General features: G+C 36.9%; 1 protein-coding gene across 6 annotated transcripts in view; it reads right to left on the bottom strand.

Moving 5' to 3' along the window:
* Positions 1-23,343, bottom strand: part of LOC129001485 (myosin heavy chain, non-muscle) — a 102,422-nt gene extending 79,079 nt beyond the window's left edge. For all 6 annotated transcript variants that reach the window (XM_054428791.1, XM_054428795.1, XM_054428796.1 and 3 more), the window contains exon 1: positions 22,759-23,343. In XM_054428791.1, coding sequence (XP_054284766.1) covers positions 22,759-23,109 — 351 coding nt within the window. In that variant the 5' untranslated portion in view covers positions 23,110-23,343. The remainder of the gene's footprint in view (positions 1-22,758) is intronic.
* Positions 23,344-24,204: the final 861 nt, after the last annotated feature.

Raw genomic sequence — 24,204 nt, 5'->3', positions numbered from 1 at the left:
ATTTTCATCGGGGGATATTTTGACTCGCTTATTTAGTTATATTAAAAACCGAAAGTATATAAGGTAGTAATCAATTAATTGCTATACAGTACAACGTGTATTTACATTGTTATAAAGTTGGGCGATAACATAGTAATTGTATTTAAAAAATTGCTTGGATGGTTTGGGTTATGGGTTTTATAAAAAGGCTGATAAATTAAACAATAAAAATACAGTATATTTGTATAAAACCCATTTATTTGAATACAGTACCACACAGAGTAGCCTACATTTCACGCATGATTAAAAAGTACTAATTATGTTAGCTTTTGACGAATACCAACTTTTGACAGTGCAATGGTTTGCTCTTTAGCATGACTGTAGCAAATTATTTAAAAAACTAATTTCCGATTAACTTTATCAGCTTAATTTCGTGCGTGTCCTCTCCAAAGTCAACGTTAGACATATGGGTGTAGCTACTTAAATTGCATTCGTCAGCTGTCAAAAGACTAACACATTCTTCGCATGTTACTGTACCTAATATTTTTCTAACAATAATACCCCCGCCGCAGCAAACCTGCCGACTATGCGAATTTCCATTTGTCTGAATTGATTTTCAGTTAAATATATTTTAATAACATTAGGTTTAACGAGTACCTAGGTTTGCTGCTACAAGGAAACTAATAAAGTGTGTTTTTGAGTAAAATATTGATAGCTTAGTACAAAATAAATACGTTTCCCAAGTTTGATCTAAATATATCCATAAACAAGCAAACATCAACATTTGACAATATTCTCCATAAGAATAACATGGGAATTTTAAATTTACAATTTTTTAATTTTCTCCGTTACCAATAATCAAACAAAAATACTTTTATATGCAAATTTTTTTTTTAAGCTCTTTAAAAAGGTCTAAAGAGAAATCGGGAAATTTTGTGTTTTGAGGCAATTAAATCTAACGGAAATCCTGAAAACTTTCCCTCTAAAACCTCTATTAACCTATCAGGTGCTTTAAGTTTTTTTTTTTCTTAAACACTACAATCATTTCACGCATGGATTTTATCCTAGCATATCTTCTGTTTAGCCGCAGTTGAAGAATTTTGACCTTTTGATTTTTAATTATCAAATCTGCATATCTTGTTTTAAATTGTTGATTTACATGATTTTATACTGCTTATATAGGATTAATTTTTTAATATATGTTTGTTGTAAATATCTATTATTGTAATAATATTGTTATTTTGTTTAATTTAACAAATGTCGTCAAGACGCCACAGAGAGCGGCAAGGTGTTTTTCATGTGTGGACTGTACTGAAAGTTTATAGAATGTACTTTATATTGTTAATTTTTATTGAACGTTGCCACATTAACTGGATCTGTGGCAACGTAATTCCAAGTTTTTATTTCATTTGTATGTAATGTAATTATGGTGGAATAAATCATTATTTCATATTTCATTAATTCATACATTGCTAACCAAACTACCACGTGAAAGTGCTATCCGTCCACTAATAACTGGCAGGATGATTCATTCACAGGTGGTTTACTTTTGCTTCTTCGTACATGACCTCGAATTGTAAAAAAAAAAACTATTATAGATTTGGCGGGGTTGCTAGTGGCGGAATATTTTTTTGGCGAGATAGTTCGTTGGCGGGAATAGCAGCGGGCGGCGGCGCGAGTTGCTGTTTTGCCCCTACCGGGCGCCTGCAACACCGCGATACGTCCCGCCACTCACACCTGTACGCGACCGAATTTCTCTACACAGCTCTTATGGACAGCGCGCAATCCAGTAGTAGTTATATATCGATGGTGACTAGCCACTGCAAATTGCTTTAGCAGCCAAAACCCAAAACGTGTATTAAGAACCAGAAGACTTCATTTATTGTCTTCAGCAGTGTGGTCGGTTTGTATGTTACTGGTAGTGTATGGTATATTGGTATATAACAAGAAGTCGCGAATGTATAATGTGACTGCTACATCTGGAACCACGCTACACTAGAGCTTGATACGTAATAGAAAATTTTAATGTCTTTCTACCAAGTGCAATTGTGGCTTGAACGGCAAACGGATGCATTTATCGGATTGCTAGGAATGAATGGATTCAGTTGGTTGGCATTTGGCACTCGGAAACAGTTTGAAAAGCCGATGAACTCGAATGAGTCGTCTGCTGGAATTAGATAATATCATCTTGAACAAACTTATCTAACACTGTATTTCGAATACAATAAATTTTCGTCACATAGTTCCATTAGTCTTCAAGCAAAACTAATTGAATGTAAATTAATCCGTACCGAATGTCTCAAAAACAAATATGTTACAGCTTCAGTTGACAGAAGCATTGTTGATTCTTTTGTTACAATCCGGCCAATTGAATGTGGTGCCAACCTTACAGACCCAATTGTCCCTCATTTCCCGCACGCGATCTCATTGCCTGAGCTTTATTTGTGTTGCCAACTTAATAGAATGAATTATTCCCATGTCGTGCATGCCACTAAGAGGCTCTTTGTTCCGGTTGTTTAGTGATCATTTCGTTTAAAGTTAAAAGGTTTCTTTGTTGTAGGTGATTGATTAAGTACATCCAGAAAACAAATTTGTTATTCCTTGATCTTGATTTTAAACTTGTTCATTGGTTTGATGAATCTATTTTCTTTTCTACGGAAGACATTTTAGTGGTTACATTCTTCAATGTTTAGCGATAAGAACAAATACAAAACTAAATAGCTTTAAGTCTTATATCGGTAGTAAACACTGTACGGTACAGTCTAAACTCTAGACACTCAAAATGAACGCATTAACTCTTCCACAAATACAATCTGGCTAGAAATCCATGAGCCTCATGAAATCGCCGGAGAAATTGAGTCATGAGATAGACATTAACTAGGACCTAACTCTTAGAAGAGCAGCCCCAATGGGATTATCACCTTGTACTGTGTTCTGAACCGCCATAGCGATCGTAGGCACATCTTTGGTACATGTGCCAGGAGCAACAGTTTAGCAGCCAGTAGAGTTCTGTTGCCAGTCGCCAATCCACATTCCTTTTCCCTTTCATCGCCTTCCGTTTCAATATCACTTCTCGTGTCCTCGTCTACATTTTTACTTTTTGCAGATCGTTATTCGTCACCTATCATTTGCACATTGCTCACGAATAGACCTTAATTTATTAACCCTTTTAATAGGTATGCCTAATTACTTGCGTCTGCGCTGAACTAACTGCCCAACTGAGAAGACTGGCTTGTAAACAGAGGGAGACACTTGTGACACAGACTATAGAATACTATAATGTTTAATGGTTTACTCTACAGTCTGTGCTTGTGATGCTTGAATTTAGTACAAAGACTTTGTGCTTGTATTCTACTGCATTACTGCATCGGAAATGTTATACTTTATGGCTGCAAAATATAATCCACATGACATGACCACTTTTCAGACACGTCGATAATGCTTGTAACAGATAGGCGATTTTCCAATGCAGTAATTGAAGACCTATTTCTTACTCACATCCATTAACTTTTTCAATGTCAGTTTACTTTCCGTAACGAAAAGTGTGTACAGCCAACTGTTCAACTGAAAGCAAGGCCTATCATCTTCCACGAGCGCCAAATTACACAATCAATTACTGTACAATTCCTATAAGTAGCTCTGCTTTGTCTATTGCAGTTTTATTCCCAGAATACTAGCGATTGTTTAATCAGCCGCCACGTCTGATGTTTCCCCAGCTGTATGAGACATCGACGAGGTATGCGGTATCACCAGCCTCTGACAGTTCACTGATAACGTACAAGGTCACACTGACTGTTGTTGTCGCAACTCGTCCAAATAAAAATAACTTTATCTCAACTCTAACTTTGAAAACACAATGTTTACCAAATAAGGTACTGCACTTTATACTTAAGGTACTTAATCTGTAGACCGTAAAATTGAGTCGAAGATAATCATAAACGGATGCTCTCTGGACTTCAAAAATACTGGCGAAAAAATTTAGGTTGTGTGTTTCTATGCTCATTGGCTCAAAGGCTCGTCTAATTTAGTTGGAGTACCATCCAAAACCTTAACGTTTTTATTTAGAAGGGTCGGGTATTTATACTGTAGTAACTATGTTTTATGTTCTACGTATTATTCTCAGAGCAATTGACATTGTAGTACCCGAAACCCGTTATAAGATTAGTGCCACTGATACTGCAGATAAATAAGGATTTCTCAGTTCAACTGGAGTCAAGTAAATAACAATATAAAGTAAACAAATTTGTTTTTTCTTTCCCGAAGAGTTCGTTTAGCTCATCTACCCGACCGATGTTCATGATTGAGCTCTCAAATTAAGGTATGCACGCACAGATTTCACATTAAGCGTCGGCATATTTATCTACCGGTACTGTATTACTCGACCAAAAACATAAATTTAATTTATTTTCGAATCATTACTTATGTATTTCACCAGTTATGATTATTATATAATCCTATATATTTTGGTCTAAGAACCTTCAGTGAAATGCCAACTTTTATTTAAGCTAGTGATTCAAATCGGACGAGTTTCATAGTTAGAAGTAAAGTTTGAAGACGAGCTATTGATAGTTTGAATCAGTTGCGTTCAAGGTACTGTATTACTCAATCAAAAAATATATTAAAATACAAAGCGGTGTGAAAAATGTCCGTTGAACGATTAAATCACACAGCTACTGGTAGTGACACATGCCTCAGGTATGCGGCGACGACATTACCGTGGAATGTTATCATCACTAAACACTGAACAGTACATTGATAACTGAGAACTGACTGTGCACTGAACAGCATAACATACTTCTAAAGGACTTTCTTGTTCATGGCACTATGGCCAGTTAATTGATCTTTGCTGTAACTACCATCTGTTTTCTGTTGCGGAATGACGATGCGCCAGGTCGTTCAAAACCTACTAATCGTTTCCCATATGACTGTTATGGCGTTTAACGTAAAAGGCATAACGTCCTACTGCATTGTGACGAAAATACCTTCACAGACGTATCAAACGACCAATTAATCAACGGACGTGCGAACACCAACACCTTTTACAGCCCGGGCGACTTGGGTGGAGGTGAATCTCGGACCTCTAAACGCACAGTGGTTGCTGCCTTACTGGGTCACTGTGTAATCGAACCACTTTGGCCATCGGATGGTTGCAGCCTTGGCAGCATATGGTTGTCTGGTTGTCTGTTGGCCTTATATGGCGGCTGTTGAGAAAGGACTGGCGCCTTGCCTTGGGGGAGGTCTATCATTCGGTTAGCATTTCACATCCACAGGTTTGACAGAGGTTTAAATGCCAGCGACATACATATGGTAAATACTTAGGGTAAGGTTTGAGGTGACTTTTGCTAAAGTTACATACATACTAAGGCGTGTCCCAAAAAGTTGTTTTAAGGACTATTTCCTCCTGAACGAAGTTTAGTAGTTTTGATAAACGCGTCCGAACATTTTTTAAACGTAGGCCGACCCTTTTTCAATTGTTTTTTAAGTTTCGGTTTTCACAAACTCAAGGAAAAATACATTGCCACTCAATATACCATGTTTTAGAGAAAACCTAACAAACGCAACAACCTACAAACGCTGGTGTCTGCATCGTCTTTACTCAAAAGCTTCTTTGCCAACCTGTGTAATTTGGAGAACTAAAAATTTTCATACAAACATGACAGGAAAATATGGTAGTGATATTTCTTTTAGGTAACATATGCAATCAATGGTGCTAACCTTAACAGTGCATATTATTTGACAATTTTCCATATTTAAAAACGAATACTTCAAAACTAACAGGTTTTCAACTGTTGATTTTACACCGGGATCAGAAACACACCGAGGACGTCACAGAAGTGAGACAAAACAAACTCAGAGACGTCGTAATGGGTTCGTTAACACTACATTAACGTTGAGATAATGAGCCGGAGATAATACAAGAACACGACAGAATTGAAAGGAGGATGTTTTTTAAAATGAAACTTAAGGCTGAAATTATATATTTGTGAAAACGTTGCTGCATACGATGAACTCATCATTGATTTAGAACATTTTTAACTACTGTCTTTGAACAACTCTTGAAACAATGCAATTTTTTGAAACAAAGTAGAACTAAAATATTAGGGAGACTAGAGGTCCACAAAGTTCAAGGTCATCCGTTTCAACAATACCAAAAATATAGTCTTGTATAACATCGTCAGCTGTAAGTAATGACGAGAAACTCTTGTCTCAAGTACTACGTTTAACACGGTCAATGGTAATTCCAAACCAATTACGTCCACTGCACTTGTTCTGAATAGCATGTGTTATGTAGTAATGAAGACGAGGCCAAACCCAAGACAGCGTCGCGCTGGCAATAACATTTAACTTTACTTCAGTGAAGACACCGCATGAGTAAATAGTCCATCAAATAAACTCATGACAATAGTTTAAACGTAAACGAGACTACAGTTTAAGTCACACATGTATGCAGGTGTCAAGGTATCGAGTGATTCCGTCCACATCACCATCTATCCTTGTGTGCCAACAGAGTGGTTTAAGTGGAATATCTTGTACTTGCCTTACACGGTTTCTGTTCCCAAATCTTTTAACAATACATTCATCGCCGAGTCCAGGTGTACGGGGAAAACAAACCGGCGGGCCTTAATTGCGCCAACTGACCTGTCAGGCAGTTGGGTATTCCTGAATTGCGCCAACTACTCCATGAAGCAAACCGAAATGATACCTACGTTAGTTAACTAAAACTGCACCATGTGGTGGCCCTCTTTGACTGTATATAATCATAGATAAAAATAATTGAGTAGTAGGTTAAATTAGGTTAGGTTAGGTTAGGATGACACGTAAATAAGGACATTCTTTCTGCCGGCAACTCACCCCTACCTGGCTTGGACTTGGCGTAACTAGGGAACATTTTTGGAACCCTTCGAGGGCTTGGCGCAATTAAGGAACTCTTTGGCACAGTTAATGCACGACCAAATAAACACATTAACGACTGACATTCTCAGCTTAAGAAGCTCTGTAGAAGATGCATACAATGTGAAAATGTTCTACAAAAATGAAGCCCAAAACCTAGTTGAAGACTTACTAGACCGAGAGCCCTGTTAAGTTAATCTGTCAACATTCTTTGTTCACTTTACATTGTGTACTGAGCTACTGCATTGTGCAAAGCGTTCATTCATTGTAAAGTCTCAATCGCCAAGTTCCAAGTTCCAAGCTCCTAACTTTGCTTTCTTACAATATTTAAACTCCCGGCGGTACGGTATATAACTTTCGGATTCAAATATAATAGATTTTTATACAGTTTCAAAATTTTCTAACGTTCTAGGTCACAATATATTCACAACTCAATATAAAAAAAAACTCATCATTGGGTAATTAAGAGATTAACCATATCTCACACACAAACTAACATGTTTAAGGGCAACATACAACTAATACAAATGAAGATACATCTCACCCATTCTCCATTCCAACAACCATACAGTTCCGGTACGCAGGTAGAAACTTACCTGAAAATAAAGAAAAAAATTATTAGTAAATAATGCAAATAAGATTAGCAATACGCTTCACAAATAAAAATGTATCGCAATTTTTTCTGGACCACTGTGTCTCAATTACCAAGTGTCTTTTATCCAAGAATTTCGGTATCTTTTTTTCTTCGTCATGGAGGTCACATATACACCAACAAACTACTAATAATTGATTTCCAATGGCTTAAAGGCTATATTAAGCTGGATTGAAAGAGTAAACCCTTCTAAAAAGAAACTACTGTACCTATATTACACTATTTTAACCGATTAATGGTACTTTGCGGGTCTAATTCCATCAAACTCAGTCCACTTCCATCGCCCACTCAGATGCTTATCTTTCCTCAGATACAAGTTGCCATTTGCACCATTAGCCGCCCACTCTGACGTCAATTATGCCAGCGGAATGTTGATATTACTTTCTATCTGTCATCTTTCTGCCTCCGTGCACAAGCGGTGGCCGACGTCCAAAACACAACGGGCGCCACCGAGGAATTGGGGTATTCTAAAATGATAAACTGTTTGATATTTACTTAATCTTCCTACAAACATACATTTTTTATCCGAGTCGACAGCTGGGTATTCAGGGGAAATGAATATCCCAGACAGAGAGTATTGCAATCGCTGCGACATTGATGAAAATTTAAAATGTTTGAAATAAAGCTTTTCACAAAGCTTTATCGAGTATGATTCTCCAACTTAGCAACAGTTGACGACTTCCAAAGTAGTTTGACGGGAAGTTATGTCGTGTCCAAGGCCAAACGTAATAGTTTTTGTCCATTGTACTGTATCGTCAGTGCAGGAGTCGTGCCATACACGTCACATGTTTATGAGTTGTGCAATACGTTTTATACCGTCAAAGGCTGCTTCGCCTGATACAATAAAGACATCAAATACTCTGTTAAAGCTATGAAAGGTGTTGAATATTTCTCTTCCAGGGCTCCAACAGGGGAAGATTTATTTTCTCCTGAGATTCAAAGGAAGTCCCGGCATCCGCTATCGCAAACGGACAGCTCTTGCTCACCACTTCTCCTAAGCAGCGTAATAGGAACTCCTAATAGGTTACTTAAATCAGCCTTCAAAAGTTCATAAATTGTAAGTGCTGCGTGAATGCAGCTCCACTACAAGAGTGGACCCAGTTCGTAAAAACAACCCAGGTGAAAACAACGTTGACACAAATGTTGGCGAATAACAGTTAAATACATCACAACACAATTTGTTGTGAATAAGTTTATTCAGATTACTGTATTATACTTCAAATGGTTTTCAATACCTGCATATATCCTTGGTTTCTGTGGAGGCAACTAGTTTCGGATCTTACTTTGAACCATCATCAGGTTAGACTTTACTTCAGCTCGGCCACAATCGCTTTGTAAATGTAACTTTGTTAGTTTCGTGTATTAACTTATGTAAGTGTACTTAAAATAAATCAGTTTTATTTTTCCGTGTCTCGTGTGTGTGTTATTTATATTGAACTCTTTTGACGTCCTTCAAATGGTGACTACTTGACACCAGCCTGATACTTCAAAGTAAGAACCTCAACAAGTAGCCAATACAGCAACAAAGAATTACAAAACGCTGGTATATTGTAAACCATTTTAAGTGAACAACTTCCTAAATCGATTCATAAGGTACGTGATATTAGAGTCAAAGATAGTAGACCTGCTGAAGGTGTACTAAACAATTTAGTTAATTTCTTTCCCAGTCGTTAGCCAACGCGAGGCTACAGGCTCTCAAGAAGGCACGGCTACGACAAAAGATGAGACGATTTGAATATGAAGAGCCCCAAAACCTTTCTCTTACAGACAAGCTGAATAGCTAATGATTCTCTACTGTCGGTCAGAGTTTGGTTGGCAGACAGTTACTTAGTACAAATATCGAAACAACAAAAATAGTAACCCAAAAAATACGGTTGTCAAGGGACCATGTTGCCCATGTTTTCTTACCCACCCTTGACTGATTTACTGGCTGTTCACGAAGCGTAGCGCAAATAGCAAGTGGTTTATTTATAAGGCGCAACGCTGTGAAAATAGACCAGGTCAAAAGACTTGAGCGGCGTGCTGCACCGGAGTCACTATTCTGGTACTTCTCTACTCGCTATTTGTGTCTGCTGCATTCGATCCCCTTTATATCTTGGTGAACGACTGCTCTTTGCGCTCTTCACCTGTTAGATGTTTCACCGATGACGTAAAGAAGTAAAGTTAGGATATCATAAAATACCCCCGCCGCAGCAAACCTGCAGACTAAGCGAATTTCCATTTGCCTGGATTTACACTAAAATGTCTCCTTAAAAATATCACATTTATTCCTTATTTAAATAACATTAGTTTAACGAGTACTTAGGTTTGCTGCAACAGGGAGGGTAAAAAGGTGTTTTTTTGTATAATTTAATAGTTTGGTATGAAATAAATGCATTTTCCAAATTTGATCAAAATATGTTCATAAACAAGCAACAACAACAGTTTACTTATTCTCCATAAGAATAACATGAGAATTTTAAATTTACAGATTTTTGGAATTTTCTCCGTAACTATTAGGCGCATATTAACGCTTCAATATACTAAATTATTTGTTTTTTAGCTCTACAAAATAGTTTGGAAATAAATTGCTAAATTTTAAGTTTTTAGGGTAAAAAATTGGAACTAAAAACGAAAAAGCAAATCGGTCCCGGGTCCAGGTCTTACCATGAGTACTACGGTAATAGCTTATTCCCTATAGGGGAAACTTCGCTAAAAGGTCTTTTTGCCGTTTCTCAACTTGGCGAAGGTGAACTACAAAGGTTTAAAATCGCGAACTGCGAAAACGAGTCAGAAATGCTGAAAGCATAGAACAGGTTATGATTTCTCTTCCTCTAGAATTCCGATGTTTCGTTCTATTTAAGGAATTATTTACACCCACCGGTATTTCGGTTTCCTACTAGGCTACAGTAAATAGTTTAATAATTTTTTTACATTCTGTTTATGTAGCCTATAGTTAACGACCAATAATAGCAATAAAGTATTAAACTGTCCATAGTTTACACGCAAATATATCACGGGAAATTAGCTTAAATTAGATCACTGGATACTTAACCGAGGAAGTCCTGCCTCCTGTAAGGCATTTACTGTATTTATAAAAACAAAATAGGAATGGGTCGATATTTTCAAAATGTATACAAGACAATCCGTCGATTAGAGCATGTGTTGTGATATGCGCCGAGTACCGGTGTCGGTTCGGTGCGAGAAATGACTCACAGATTACGTCATGGCCGGTTCTGCCGCGCCAAATTCCAAGGCCGCATCATGGTCCTGCCGCATCCGGTACGAACCGAATAGTTCACTCGAAGTCTATTATCGAATGACAACTTAAAACGTCATTCACAAAAAAATAAGACAAAAAAGACTATGTAAGACTGTGTATCTCGCTCCGATAATAGGGTACCGATTAATGGATGAAGTATTCCCATCAATAAAAATTATTCACAGCAATAAATAGTACGGCAACTAAAGAGATTTCACAAAGTGTAGAATTTATTTATATTCCAAATAATTAATTACTAGTTAATGCATTCGAGTAATTTTCAATCATGTACCGTAATTATTCCGAAGAAAACTCCAATAACATAAATTGGCAAAACATACGGGAGGGAATAAATCAACTTCGAATCTCCCCCAGTCACTTTCCATACAACTGTAGTAAAACCTCCAAAATATGGGTTTTAACATACGCAGTGCTTTTAACATCAATAGTGCCATTTATGAATAGCTGAGTGAGCTCGCCAAGTCAGAAACTTTTTTGAAGGTTCGAAACTGGATCCAGCTGTTTTTATCAGTAACAAAGCCACACAATTAATGTCACTCCATTTTACATAAATATTTGGGGTAAAACAGCCCTCAATGGTAAGATTTTCAAGAAAACTTGTCAAAAACCTTTCGAATGCCAAATACTCTCAAACACAGACCCGAATCCAACTTAAAACAGCCCAATTACCGGAAAGTTTCGGCAACTAAAATTGCCCTCCATAAAAGGAGTCGCATCTGGTCTTATCAGGTCCAAGGCGAGAGACTAGGTCCAACACCATGTATGGACTGTTTAAATAGATAGTGAAATGTCCTTATCCTGGTTTTAAGGATTTCTTGTCGATAACAGGCTGTCAATTTATTACAATGTCGAATGCAACACGGTAATAACATTATCATCACAAGGGTCAGAGAGCTAAGGACAAACACGACCCATGAGATTGAAACGTTACACGATCTTAAATTTTACTTTTTTGAATCTATAATTTATTAGTATTTTTTGTATGATATTTTTTTGTTTTATAATAAAGATTGTTTAACGACATGTGCCTATAAAGTTGACTGATGTTATAAAACCATTGATAGTTCAGGGTGTCCACAGAAATTTTTTCATTAATTTCCATGACTATCCATGGCCATTAGGCCTAACCATTGAATTCCATGACACACGAACTTTACTAGCAAATTATAATATAAAGTATACACACGAATAATACTGCCTAGACAAGTTATTTCACAGAAAATACTGGAATATGTATTAGGTAACAGATAACAATGGAGTACAATTTAGGTACAACAATTTAGTATTAAAAGATCACGTGAAATCCATCCATCATTGGGGATTTCCATGACTTTCCATGACTTTTTGCCTATTTCCATGACTTTCAATGACTAGAATTTTGTCCATGACTTTTCATGACTATCCGTGACTTTCCAGAATGTGGACACCCTGTAGTTGTTTTCTTTTAAGCAACATAATAGTCGATATTACTGTAGTTGGTTTTCCGAAATATCTTGTTATGTAGCATTAACTGTACGACCCATTTCCCTGTGTACAACTATTAAAGAATTTGCACAATAAACCATATAGTCCAGGACCTGACTAGGGTTCTGTGTGCATGTCGTGTATAGTGAATTTTACTTTTGCATTTCAATATAGGTGTCTTAGGAATTGTTTTCCACTCGGGTGTCAAGTTCGCACCTGGTACGTTTTCGAGCTATGACGTCATCAAGATGGCGGCTCAGCAATTTTTGAATGCGTATATTTCGCGAACCGTTTAATGGATCAGGATGATTTATTTTTTGTTTGAAAGATATTTTTACACCCTATCTTTCTTGTATTTACACTTTTGTTGTAAACTTAATATTTATCTCACTATATTAAAAAACGTGTTTTTTATTATTATTATATTTATTGTTTTGCTTATAACTTCTTAACCGCTGATAAAATCAAATACCACCCATTGCAAAAGTTGCAGATGATTCTATACCCTTTCCAATGATACCAAACAATATGTGATTAGACCTAAAGATAAAGCAAAGAGATTGAATAAATCGTAAACGAACACTGAAAGTGGTGTACGTTCCGGGAAAGATTTAGTCCTGGACATGACTAGAATTCTGTGTGCATGTCGTGTATAGAGAATTTTGCTTTTGCATTTCAATATAGGTGTCTTAGGAAGTGTTTTCCACTCGGGTGTCAAGTTCGCACCTGGTACGTTTTCGAGCTATGACGTCATCAAAATGGCGGCCATTGATTTTTTTAAATCGTATATTTCGCAAACTATTTGTCGGATCGGAATGAATGTTTTTTTGTTTGAAAGATAATTTTAAATGCTACCTGTTTTACATTTACACATTTGTTGTATGTTTAGTACATTCTTCGTAATTTTGCAAAAACCTGTATTTTTAAATATTTTTGAGTTGTTTTTGTTTGTAACGTTTTATTGATACAATTTATCAAAAACCACCAATGAAAAAAGTTGTAGAACATTTAAAAATCTTTACAAAAATACCAAATTCGATATGTTTTACTCAAAAGATTACGTCAAGAAACTAGATAAATCTCATAAAAACACCAATTTTGGCGCAAAAACGCCTATTAGTCCGGCCTCTAGGGCAGTTCGCAAGTCTTATAAAAACAGTTTCGCCATTCAATGTTGATGTACGTGTCTAAATAAGGGTTTTCAACTCGGGTGTCACGTCTGCACCCACTGCAGTTTCCGGTTATGACGTCATTAAAATGGCGGAAAGGGCTATATTAAAAATAACGATATTTTACATACCATGTATTGGATCGGAATGAACTTTTTTTTGTTTGAAAGATAAGTTTACATGCTATCTTTCTTACATTTGCACTTTTGTTTTATGTTTAGTACATTTTTCGTAATTTTGCAAAAACCTATATTTTTAAACATTTTTGTGTTATCTTTGTCGATAACGTTTTATTGATACAATATATCAGAAATAACTTAAAAACAAAGTTGTAGCACGTTAAAAGAGCTTTACAAAAATACCAAATTCGATATGCTTTACTCAAAAGATCACGTCAAGAAACTAGAAAATCGTACAAAACAACCTAATTTTGCGCAAAAACGCATATAAATCTCAATCCATGCAAATGGAAAATCGCTTAGTCGAAAGGATTGCTGCACCGGGGGTATTTATATAGTGGAAACATTCCTATGGACTAATTACATTGATTTGTTGTGCTTTTATTTGCATAAAAGAGGGTAATGGTCTTATTTTAAGTAAAATAGCTGGTGAAATCGTAACATGTAGCAATTTTTAAGACATCATAACCGGAAACTGCAGTGGGTCCAGACGTGACACCCGAGTTAAAAACACTTCTTTAGACACATACATCAACATTGAATGGTAAAACTGTCTATATATGACTCGAACACAGCCATCGATGTCGGATTTATATGCGTTTTTGCGCAAAATTAGGTTGTTTTGTACGATTTTCTAGTTTCTTGACGTGATCTTTTGAGTAAAGCATATCGAATTTGGTATTTTTGTAAAGCTATTTTAACGTGCTACAACTTTGTCTATAAGTTATTTCTGATATATTGTATCAATAAAACGTTATCGACAAAAATAACACAAAAATGTTTAAAAATATAGGTTTTTGCAAAATTACGAAAAATGTACTAAACATAAAACAAAAGTGCAAATGTAAGAAAGATAGCATGTAAACTTATCTTTCAAACAAAAAAAAGTTCATTCCGATCCAATACATGGTATGTAAAATATCGTTATTTTTAATATAGCCCTTTCCGCCATTTTAATGACGTCATAACCGGAAACTGCAGTGGGTGCAGACGTGACACCCGAGTTGAAAACACTTATTTAGACACGTACATCAACATTGAATGGCGAAACTGTCTTTATAAGACTTGCGAACTGCCCTAGATGCCGGACTAATAGGCGTTTTTGCGCCAAAATTGGTGTTTTTATGAGATTTATCTAGTTTCTTGACGTAATCTTTTGAGTAAAACATATCGAATTTGGTATTTTTGTAAAGATTTTCAAATGTTCTACAACTTTTTTCATTGGTGGTTTTTGATAAATTGTATCAATAAAACGTTACAAACAAAAACAACTCAAAAATATTTAAAAATACAGGTTTTTGCAAAATTACGAAGAATGTACTAAACATACAACAAATGTGTAAATGTAAAACAGGTAGCATTTAAAATTATCTTTCAAACAAAAAAACATTCATTCCGATCCGACAAATAGTTTGCGAAATATACAATTTAAAAAAATCAATGGCCGCCATTTTGATGACGTCATAGCTGGAAAACGTACCAGGTGCGAACTTGACACCCGAGTGGAAAACACTTCCTAAGACACCTATATTGAAATGCAAAAGTAAAATTCACTATACACGACATGCACACAGAACCCTAGTCAGGTCCTGGACTAATAAATAGAATGTTAATATGGTTCGAAAGTTCAAATAGCAAAAGGCGGGTACGCAGTCAACATTTCCTGGATTTACATGGAGTTTTATCGCAGGAACTTGGTGAGAAAACTAGGTAACTGATGGCTAACTTCAACTCCTCCAGACAGGTGTTGCCGCCATATTGGTTGCCGGTACGACAGCTGTTTGTTTTGGATGATGTCATGTGTTTCATGCGAACTCACTCCCGCCAAGCCGCGCTCTCTTTGAACAGCTACAATGGGAAATGTTCGTCCATAGTCTCCCAGTGGTAGACATGCCGTAACTGAAGTAATACTGATTACAGGGTGAAGGGCCGTATGTGGGGGTTGCATATAAGGATATGTTGACACGTTAATTAATATTTACAAGAAACGACCACATAACACTTAGACATTTACGTCTCGTTGATCACACCTTTGCTACAAGGTAGGGGATGTGCACATACAGAATTATAAAAGCACGCAAGACAAAATCAACATAATTGTGACGAGTTTTGTAAATCTATGTTCATTATAAATTAACATTATTGTTAGACACACCTGTTGTTTCTAAGGAGTGTGTATTTGTGACCATTACCCCGGAATCAAAACCAGGTTCTATCACAAATGTCAATGCACCGACTTTTAATTTAGCCTAGCAGGTTAGTCAATAATTTTTGCTTTACTCCAAAATGTTAAATGTTAACGTATTTCAATTTTGTTTTAGGCAATGAAAATTAAATACCGAGGGATTTCTTAGCAATTCAAGGACATACCAGAACAGATAATTTTTTATCAGCAACGATCAGCTGTTTTTGTTGCCTCCCGCCGATGTCTAGCATTACATTATTGTACCTCTGACCCCAACGTCTACTGACTGGACGCCTTCAGGGTTTTTGACCTCAGCCTAGGCCACGCCCACTCAAAACCTGACCAGCTCAACAGTTTGGGCCGAAATTCTTTCCTTTACCGAAGAAAATAAAAACAACGTTTAACCTCAAAGGCCACAAAAATATCGTGGTCAAATTATTCCTTAAAACAAATGGAAATGTACTTGTACAGATGGCATCACGTACGTACACGGGTAAAGTACCGCTATTGTACACTGAAAGTAGTAGTTGTTGTACAGTTAATAACTGAGATTTAAAAAAAGAAGAAAAAAACATTAGGGCCAACTCTAGTACATTTTAAATATTTACTAGTATGCTTTTTTGTGGTTTAAGGAGCGAAATTAATTTTAAATAAACCCCCGAGGAGAGTAAACTGTAAAGAAATAAAAGCATAAAAACAAAAAGTCAATTAATGCAAGCAACAACTAAGACAAGCGCGATTTCAATTAATTTTCCCTCGAATCGAGTCTCATGCTAATCTTGATCTTTGTTATTGTACACAGATTTCTCACGTGATGTTGGACGTTTAATTGTAAAGAACAGTTGAAATTGAAAAACATTCCGCTGCCATTGCGAATAGTAGAAACTGTGATTGTCCCACAGTAGCTTAGAGTTCGTGAATCCTTTATAATGTTGACTAAAAACTTTGAAATTGTCCAAGAATGCGCGATGCATTTATTAAAAACGGCATGAGCAAGTAACGTAGCTTCACTGTTAAACTCTCCCAGGATTATTTTAGCCGAAGCTTAAGAGGCGATATTAAACAGCACCAACAAAACTTGTCCATTTTTACCCTTTCTCTACATCATCTTCTGTGATGTCTGACCTATCTCTGTCACTGAACTCTGGACTCGTTCTCATGTCTGCACTATTGTATGAGTCTTCTTAGTTGTTTTCTCCTGTACTATTGTTGATCACAGGGGTCCGCCCAAAAGTAACAAATTATTTCTCTGTGGTCTTGAAGTGGTCTTTAAGTTTCTGAAGCCTAATAGTTTTTTCTCTTTTTAACTCATCGTATAATCTCAGATCCAATAGGTAATACTGGAACCGAACTAATCTAAGATCTCCGTCACTCACTCCAGCCCCGTCGGCGTCGTATCGGCGCCTCGTGCTACGTCCTTGACATGATTTCCTGAGCGCAGTCGAGAGCTTTGCTAAATTGCAATGTTCCAATGTTATTCGCCCTTCGCGCCGTACCAACAGTCACGCCCATTCTGTTATCAGATCTGCTTGAAGATATCCCATCTTCCGACTTGGACCATTCATTGCCTTCTGGAGTAGGCCTACCATGAATTTACAAGTTCCTTTGGAATAACTAATCAGACACCTTCTAGACAGTATGGGAAGCTATCCCGAGTCGAATAATCCTAGGGAGCCTGAAAAGTAGAGAGAGAAACTACTTAGGCTACTAAGTACGGAATAAATAAGTATCCCAAGTATGCCAGCTGTTTAAACACTTCCCGCCATTTCCATACGTCGTTGTCGCTATCAGCTGATCAGTAACCACCGGAAGTTTCAAACACTTCCGCCGGACAGCCACGTCTTTGTTTACTTATAAGTGTCGCCAGTTTGTTCAATGAGTAGTTTAACTTAATAGTCACATGATGAAACGTCTTTCAATAACGACTTAATTAATGGTACCGGTAAGATTAAAATACCACGTATATCCAATGGTCTTATTGGGGTGAAGTCCACAACATATCAATACAATTTACGTTATCTCTATCCAATAGGAACAGGGGGAACAGGTAAGGAAATCTTCGTCAAAACGAACTCAACATAAATATTTTTTTTATTTTCAATTCATCCATCCACATCAAGGGCCTTTAAATATTGACATAATCGGAAAACCACTCCTATGGCACATAACAAAGCTGAACCAATAAACAATAATTATCGTCAGGAGTAAAACTGTTCTACCTAGCGTAGCTTCTGTTCTAAAACAACATGTATTTAAAAGAATGTTGACTCGAAAATGACTATTTAAAAAACTGCATGACAATACCTCACATAATTTGATTTCCTGAAATTGGTTCTTCCGAAACTTAGTTTACACAGGAAAAAGCTACACAATTTCCCCCTGCATTTTCATGCAATACATAATTGTTCAAATTAGAATCTAATCTAGCCTGCAAGGCCTTTCAGAATCACGGTGGTATCCAAAGTGTATACAAAGCAGTGGATGCGTTTGATGGGGAAATTTAACTAATGTCAGTGCGACGGTTGGCCACCCTGCCTCGTATCAGCTGTTTGTATCCAAGGTCGTCAGTCGTCCCTCCTCTCATACTCTCCAGTTCCAGACAGAGACGGTGTAATTTGTTGGCTGCACAACAATGACCGTTCGTCCATGATTCCGTTCCTACCAACCCCATACTTCCAACCACAGTTTGTGACAACATTCCACTATTGTTTTAATATCCCCGCCGCAGCAAACCTGCAGACTTGGCAAATTTCTATTTCCCTGACTGGACTTGGAATCCACTAAATTGTCAAATTCAGTCCCTATTTACAAATAATTAATTCTAATAAATACTTAGGTTTGCTGCTACAGGGAAGAAACCTAAGTATGAAGTAGAAACCATTTTCCAAAATTAATTTAATTATGTCCATAGATAGGCAAGCTACAACTGTTTATTTATTCTCCATAAGAATAACATGATAATTTTAAATTTACACTTTTTTTCTGTAGTAACCATTAGGCTTACAACAACGCTTCAGGACATTAAATTTGTTGTTTTATTGAGCTCTACAAAATGGTTTGGAAACAAATTGCAAAATCTTATGTTTTTAGAATGAAAATGGGAAAACCCCATAAAACCCCATTAAACCCATGTTCCTATAGTCTGAAAAGCGATCTTGTTTGAATTAATGTAGGCTAGGCTTGATTTATGCCAAATTTCATAAAAATTTAATAATTTTCACTCGAGTTATCATTCTAACGGACACATAGGCCTATATAGGCCCTAAATAGGTATATAGTACTGTGAATTTGAACGGTTGGTGTTTTTGGTCTTTGGGGACCTCAAAACAAAAAAGTAAATCGGTCCCGGGTCCAGGTCTTACCATGAGACCTACTACAACAAATTTAGGTCAACAATTGAAAAAACTAATAAAAATCACTAGGTAGTCTTTACTTCTGACTTGTCAATAAGGTTAAAAAGATATTTATGCTACTAAATAGGTACTCATTCGCTTCAGCGTAATATCATTGACTAATGGTAATATCAACATTTAAATAAGAGCATCAAACTAAGGTAACTACTTTCATTCGTTTCCCAGCCTTAACACATTTAAAAGAGAATAAATTTTCAGATCATCCCCACCACAAAGATAGAAGACCTGTAAGACCTGTAGGCCTATATGGCTTAAGCCCCACTCAGTTAGGTCCTGCTATTTGTTTATCTTTGCCCCACCTCAACATTTTAAGATAGGACTGAGGACTGGCACACCTACTAACAGATAACTGAACATGAAATGCCTTCTTGGAAAAGAACACCATTAAACATATATTCTCTTTGATAACACAGGGTTTTAAAAAGAAAAGGTAAAGGCCCAGTAAAACATTAATCAAATGTGTAACACAAAGTTCAGTTATCTTTCAGCGAAAAATAATGTCTCAATACAATTATTTTCTTAAAAAACCTAAAAACTGCTTTAAGATGAAAAAAATTCCAAATTTCTACTTTGTCCATTCAGCAGAATACAACTTGCAATCGTGCAAAGGGGGTGTAAGCTAAAACTACAGCAGACACTTGATCTTTTGAGAGTTTGATCTTTTTGTAAATTGAAAGTAAGTTATTGTAGGCTAGTTGGACAAGTGGACAGTCATATTTACATTATCATGTTTTCTTTTAAAATTCTCCTAAAAACTTCAAGACACTATTTTGATCACGTTCACAAATAAACGCTGATGGATTCAATCCCGAGATAACATTAATTTTGGTTGGTAAAAGTCGCCAATTGCCTTTGTGCTATCAATAGCCTAAATAAATTACGCTGTCTAACGATTCGCATTGCTGGACAGGGCCAATATGTGAAAGATGCAAACATGGACCATTCCAATAGACAAAAATTGTTCAAATGACAACCCATCAAACTAAGTTAGGCCTATATTAAAAATTCCATATTGCCCGTGCCAAAGTACGACAACCCTAATCAAAAGTTTTGTTGCAGCTCGGAGCTTAATGAATAGTAGTGCCTGTGTTTTAATGAATTTCCTGAAAAGGGAATAAGCCAATTACCGTTGGTGGTCCATGGTAAAACCCAGACCCAGGACCAGTTTGCTTTTTTGTTTTGATATCCCCATAAGCCAAAAACATCATCCGTTCATATTTGTATTGTAGCCTCAGAGGCTATACTATGTAGGGGCTATGACCATTAGAACGATTTTACTCAAGTTAAAATCATCTGAATTTTAGATGAAGTTTAGGACAAACGTTAGTCTACGGTGAAATCCAATCAGGCATAAAGAAATTCGCTTAAGTTAGTCATCAGGTTTGCTGCAGCGGGGATGATTTATATTTAAAGCATATGCCACCGTCATCAAGGTTGTTTGAACCAAACTGAGTGGGTTTTCATTAGGGTACATCATCCTGCAGAGATACTTCATAGGCCTATTCTATTGTTTTTAGCATTTTACTATCACTAGCATTACTAGCATTTTAAAATGTAGCCTAACAGCCAAACATTAAAAGGTAGTAAGGCTTGGTATTAATGTTCTTAAATCCTGAGAAATGTTTTCAACTTTTAGATGATTGATTTTAAGCCACTTTTGCAGCCAATTTGATGACAAATGGATTCATTGGCTGTAAGCTAACTGGTTACTATCAGACATCACATTTATCCCACACTCATCATTCTCTCCTACTTGGCCTTTACGTTTTGCTGTTAGGCTAACATCTAGATTTAGTAGAATATTTGAATGATCCAGTAACTTTCAATTGAGTAGTTGTTCAGATCCCAATTTCTTCTTACGGTGGGTCTAGCCTAATGCATTTACCCAAATTAAAACGGTTAAACAATTCAATTAGATAACTTACGTTACCGGTACCCTAAAATAAAACAGGATTAAACAGCCAACCACAATACTAAGATTGTTCATTTAATTCGTTTAAGATTGTTAAATTTATAGCCTAGCCTATTTGCAATGTTAAATGCCAAGAAGAACTAAAAAATAACTTTTGATCCTTTGTGCGATAATTTATTGTGGGTCTTATTATAAAAAAAAGCAACACGTCCCACAATTTAGAGTCCAGTCTACATCTGAATTTCACAATAACATGTAAATGGGCATTTGACTTGACAGGTACAATCATTTATTTTTAATCCCGACTCCTATAAATACTGAATGAATTGAATCTCCTTTGTCAGTGTGTCTGCCAGGTCTAATTTTAAGTCTACAATCATTCCTCGGTGGTTTCGAGTTTATTTTCACTACCTTGTCTGTTGCAAAATTTAAGTTGTAGGCCTATACCGGATAGATGCTAAGTTAACAGAGCCTAGGCTAATTATATAGGTACTGTAGGCCTATTCAGAAAGAGCTTTTTTATTGGCTTACATTCCCTTTTGCAAAAAACTGATAAATTAAGAATTAGACGGCAAATGAAATAAGTCTGGATTGCTAAACTTACTGCCAAATAGAAGTTGTTCCCTATTAATATTTTTCCGGAACATAATGCAGCGTTTAGGGCCTAGCATTAAACCTTTTCCCTGCTTTACATAAAGCCATGTTTCAATTTGCTGACAGATCATATAACAGAGGAAGCAAGCTCTATCGACAGTCGGCTTAATTGGCAGCATAAAAATTGAAGAGATCACAAAAAATCTGTCAATAAGTCTAGGCCTAATCTCTGCTTTGCGAATTGAAACAAGGACCCTGCTTTCCCGCAAGGGGAATGGAAGATGTTCAATAAGCTGCTTGAGAGCCTAAGAAACTTTGAAAAATCAACAGATCCAGTCCGATTACGGCGGGAAGAACATCGAGATCCTGGAGGACAATAAAGCAACAAACTGATGTTAAGACATTTTTTACCTTTATTTTAATGAATCTGACCGCATATAAGCAAGATACAGTGAATACATGAAATTGTGTGTACTTTAAGTGGTTTTGCAGAGCAAATTCCAACTTATTCGTAAGTTAGTCCCCTTCCACTCTCGCCAACATGAAACCTACTTACAGCACTGACACTAGGAAAACCCTGTGCGATAGCCTACCGTACAACAAAAATGCTGTGTTTTTATATGTAGCCTACAAAAATGCTACGGTATAACTTATGGCCCTCACCGTTCAGGCTCTTCCTTGATTGGCACTATGAGCCCATCATAACTTACCGTGGAGTTAAAAGCGCACGGATGTCCCATAAGCTTGGAACTTATCATCTCTAACTTATCTTGCCTCTCTGTGATCTGACGCAGTTTAATCCAATGAACCTGATATAATCCTACAGAGAGTAAACATTGGAATTGGCACAACAGCAATAGGCCTAGGATAAGTTAATTAGCCTAGGCTACATGCAATGAGCGGCACACCGGTTTGACAAAGAAGGTACCGGTAGCCTAACTGTATCGGTAAAAAATGACAAAACGCTCAGGCTTACAGAAAGTTAGGATTACTTAGGTCTAAGTTAGTACAAAAAATAAAGGGCTAGGCCCTATCTTAAGCCATGGTAGGCTACTCACATAGATCAATCCGGAGTAGTATCTGTCCTTGATGTTGTGAAGTACGGAAGCCTCGTTTAGACAAGTTAAGTCCGCCATATCCTCAACTTTGTTGTATTTTGGAGGATTCATCTTTTGAATGTCATCCTTAGCAACAAAAGTCCTTTTGCCGGTATCCTGAATCTCGACTTCGACTTCATCCCCCTTCTCGCCTTTGATTCCCGCGGCGACAAAACCCGCGGTTTCGTGCGGTACCCAAACCAAACGTTTTTGGGTCCATTCGGCTTGTGTTGCAGGATCATTGAAAGTGTTTCTATCGACGGACAAATATTTGAAGTCGGGATCCGACCGGTCGGTTTCGGCATCCGCCATGTTGCAAATTCAATGCAACAGACTATAGACTTGCTACCGGTGCACACAAAGGTTAACGAAACGTTGAGCAGGAACTCGGAAGAACTACAAGAGCAACGTGTTCACTGATAGATTGTTTCGACGGCACTCGAGTAACACATAACACTAGACACTTTTACTGTGACTGGGGCCACATTCGATGTGGTGGTGCGGTACGACAAACATGAACGAAGTTACTTGACTGAAAGCGGCAGTGAGGTTGAGGTTTGGAAAGGAATACGGCCGACGCCCGCTCACTGTCACGTGACCAATGTTCAGCCGCTAGGCCAGTGTTGCCAGGTGTACGATAATTATCGTATTTGTACGATTATTTTGCTCCTTCCCCATAAAAAATAATTTTGAAAAATTGTACGATAATTTTGACGTTGTGTACGATTTTTTGTCATAATGTACGATTATTTTTGGGGGGCTGGAAAATTAACTATTTCATATTGATTATTATACATTTAAACACGTTTCCCAATTTTAATATATGGAAAAACGGTAACATCACTTCGTTGCTGTTCGATCTGGCAACCTTGCAAAGCCATCAGCTGTGTTAGAGAGGGCCCATTGGCTACCAACTTAAGTTTTTATAGGAGAATTTTGAGAGAAGTTGGCCGCCATTTATACTAGGGGTAGATTACGTTGTACCTTCAATTAATTATTGTACTCAGTACATTGGCAGTAGGGGAATGAAATAAAGCAATGAGCTGGTTGAATTTTCCAGTTGAGAACGGAACGAAAATACCATCATTTTACAGTGTTTCAATTTTTTTCTAGCAGAGATGCAGATTCCGTGTGTGTGTGTGTGATAGTGTGCTGCCTCCGGTAGAATTTATATTTTTCATTTTCTAGCTCAGTGGTAGGCTAGTAGAGCAAAAACGGTGGGTGGCAGAGACAAATAGAGTAAAATTTCGGCCATTCCATCATCGACTTGCTTGTTTTACATTATAATAATATTATTTTAAAAGAAAATTGTGTGTACGATAATTTTGCCCCAAAAACGATAATTTTGGCCTGCTTGTACGATAATTTTCGCCGGCGAATCTGGCAACACTGCGCTAGGCAGCGCCA

This window comes from Macrosteles quadrilineatus, unplaced genomic scaffold (genome assembly GCF_028750875.1).
Source record: "Macrosteles quadrilineatus isolate MER2022 unplaced genomic scaffold, UCM_ALF_1.0 Scaffold_8__2_contigs__length_117827958, whole genome shotgun sequence".
Lineage (NCBI taxonomy): Eukaryota > Metazoa > Arthropoda > Insecta > Hemiptera > Cicadellidae > Macrosteles > Macrosteles quadrilineatus.
This window is presented reverse-complemented; position numbering and strand designations above follow the sequence as displayed.